General features: G+C 36.6%; 1 protein-coding gene across 2 annotated transcripts; it reads left to right on the top strand.

The window, feature by feature from the left end:
- Positions 1–285: 285 nt before the first annotated feature.
- LOC109587977 (retinoblastoma-like protein 1) lies at positions 286–1,578 on the top strand. 2 transcript variants are annotated; one of them, XM_020004190.1, is made up of 4 exons: positions 286–602; positions 648–773; positions 1,167–1,240; positions 1,400–1,578. In XM_020004190.1, the coding sequence occupies exons 1-4, from the start codon at positions 561–563 to the stop codon at positions 1,554–1,556; spliced, it is 399 nt and encodes a 132-aa protein (XP_019859749.1). In that variant the 5' UTR covers positions 286–560; the 3' UTR covers positions 1,557–1,578. The 2 variants fall into 2 exon arrangements, with proteins under 2 accessions (XP_019859749.1, XP_019859748.1); XM_020004189.1 differs by having other exon boundaries at positions 286–773.
- The last annotated feature ends 81 nt before the right edge of the window (positions 1,579–1,659 follow it).

The following is a 1,659-nucleotide window of genomic DNA, read 5'->3' as shown; positions in this document are numbered from 1 at the left end:
CGTACAGGTACTCATGTACATGTACATACCAACAGGAGCACATGAACTGAACTGCCCTATTGATGGGTGGAGGAACTGGGTTGAGTACTTTAATAGTTTATTGATAAAATGAAGTAAATTTTGATTGTAGATTTTGAAGCTTAATTTGCTAAAATTTTTACTCTACCAAACTTTGTTTGATCAAAAAAATTATCAATTATTATTATTATTATTATTATTATTATTATTATTATTATTATTATTATTATTATTATTATTCATTCATTCATTCATTCATTGATTAGGTGACTCAGTTAAAGTCTTCTTCTGGATTGGATTTAAATAAATTCCTCAGCAGTTCTCCCCCAGACTCCAGTACTGCCCCATCAGTACCTGCTACTGGTCCATCCTCCAATATATCAGCAGTACTAGCACTCACATCTCTAATAAAACAACAACAAAGTCTATCACCACAACATCAAAACTCATCCCCTCAGAAAAACCACACCCCTTTACCAGGAGGTGTGTCTCTCTCTAGCCCATCGTCCCAGGATCCTGTGAGTCTTCAAGCCTTGGTCTCCATGGCTAATATGAGGTCTCCTCTTGGTCCCTCTCCTGATAAGGTTTCTGTCCCTACTCTCATGTTAACAGTCTCACCCTCGTCTCAGGCTAAGACCCCTACTAGTGTGACCACGCCCATATTGACCACGCCTACTAGTGGTGACACGCCCACTCCAGTGATGCAGCGGTCTAGTCCTAAGAAGACTGGCTCACTGTCCTTGTTTTATAGAAAAGTAAGTTAGTGTCTAATTAATTTAGTTGAATTTTGCAAAGTGCTAAATGACCAGATTTTGAGTAACTTTAAAAATTCATTAAAAATTCAATTTTGATCAGAATTAGCTCAAACTTTCTACACAACATAAGAACATGTATATGCATCAGGAAAAATTATAAAAATGGAAAATCCTGTACTTTTTACTTTTGGCAAAATTTGGCCCATGACCCTTTACTATAGTACAGGGACTTTGGCCCAATTTTTTAGCAACTTTAAAAAATTGTAAAAAATCTAATTTTCATGCTTCAGATAAACCCTGACTAGTACATGTACATGTTATACTGGAGTGAGCTCATGTGGTCTATTGTACTCATTTATTCATTGAAGTATATTCTCTCTTCATTCCTTACAGGTGTATCAAATGTCATATTTACGTATTAAAGACCTTTGTGAGAGACTGAGACTGGAACATGACACAATACAAAAGTATAATAATAATAACTTTAATAATAATTCCTCTCTCTCTCTCTCTCTCCCTTCCTCTCCCCCTCTCTCTCCCTCTCTCTCCCCCCCCTCTCTCTCTCCCTCTCTCTCCCTCTCTCTCTCTCCCTCTCTCTCCCTCTCTCTCTCTCTCTCTCCTGATAGAGTGTGGACTTGTTTTGAACATTGTCTGGTGTGTTTTCCTGACATGATGAAGGACAGGAATATTGACCAACTGATAATGTGCTCCATTTATATTGTAGCTAAGGTAATTAATAATAATAATAATAATAATAATAATAATAATAATATATCACTTTAATCAGGAGCCCATAAAAGAAAAAGGGAAGGGTAGGAGCGCGCAACACCCACGCATTTAATTAAAATCACTGTAGCCTGCATAGCTTAATGAGTTTACTATTTTT

This window comes from Amphimedon queenslandica, unplaced genomic scaffold (assembly GCF_000090795.2).
Source record: "Amphimedon queenslandica unplaced genomic scaffold, v1.1 AMPQUscaffold_12354, whole genome shotgun sequence".
Classification (NCBI taxonomy): Eukaryota; Metazoa; Porifera; class Demospongiae; order Haplosclerida; family Niphatidae; genus Amphimedon; species Amphimedon queenslandica.
The sequence above is the reverse complement of the archived record's forward strand: the minus strand, read 5'-3'. Positions and strand labels throughout refer to the sequence as shown.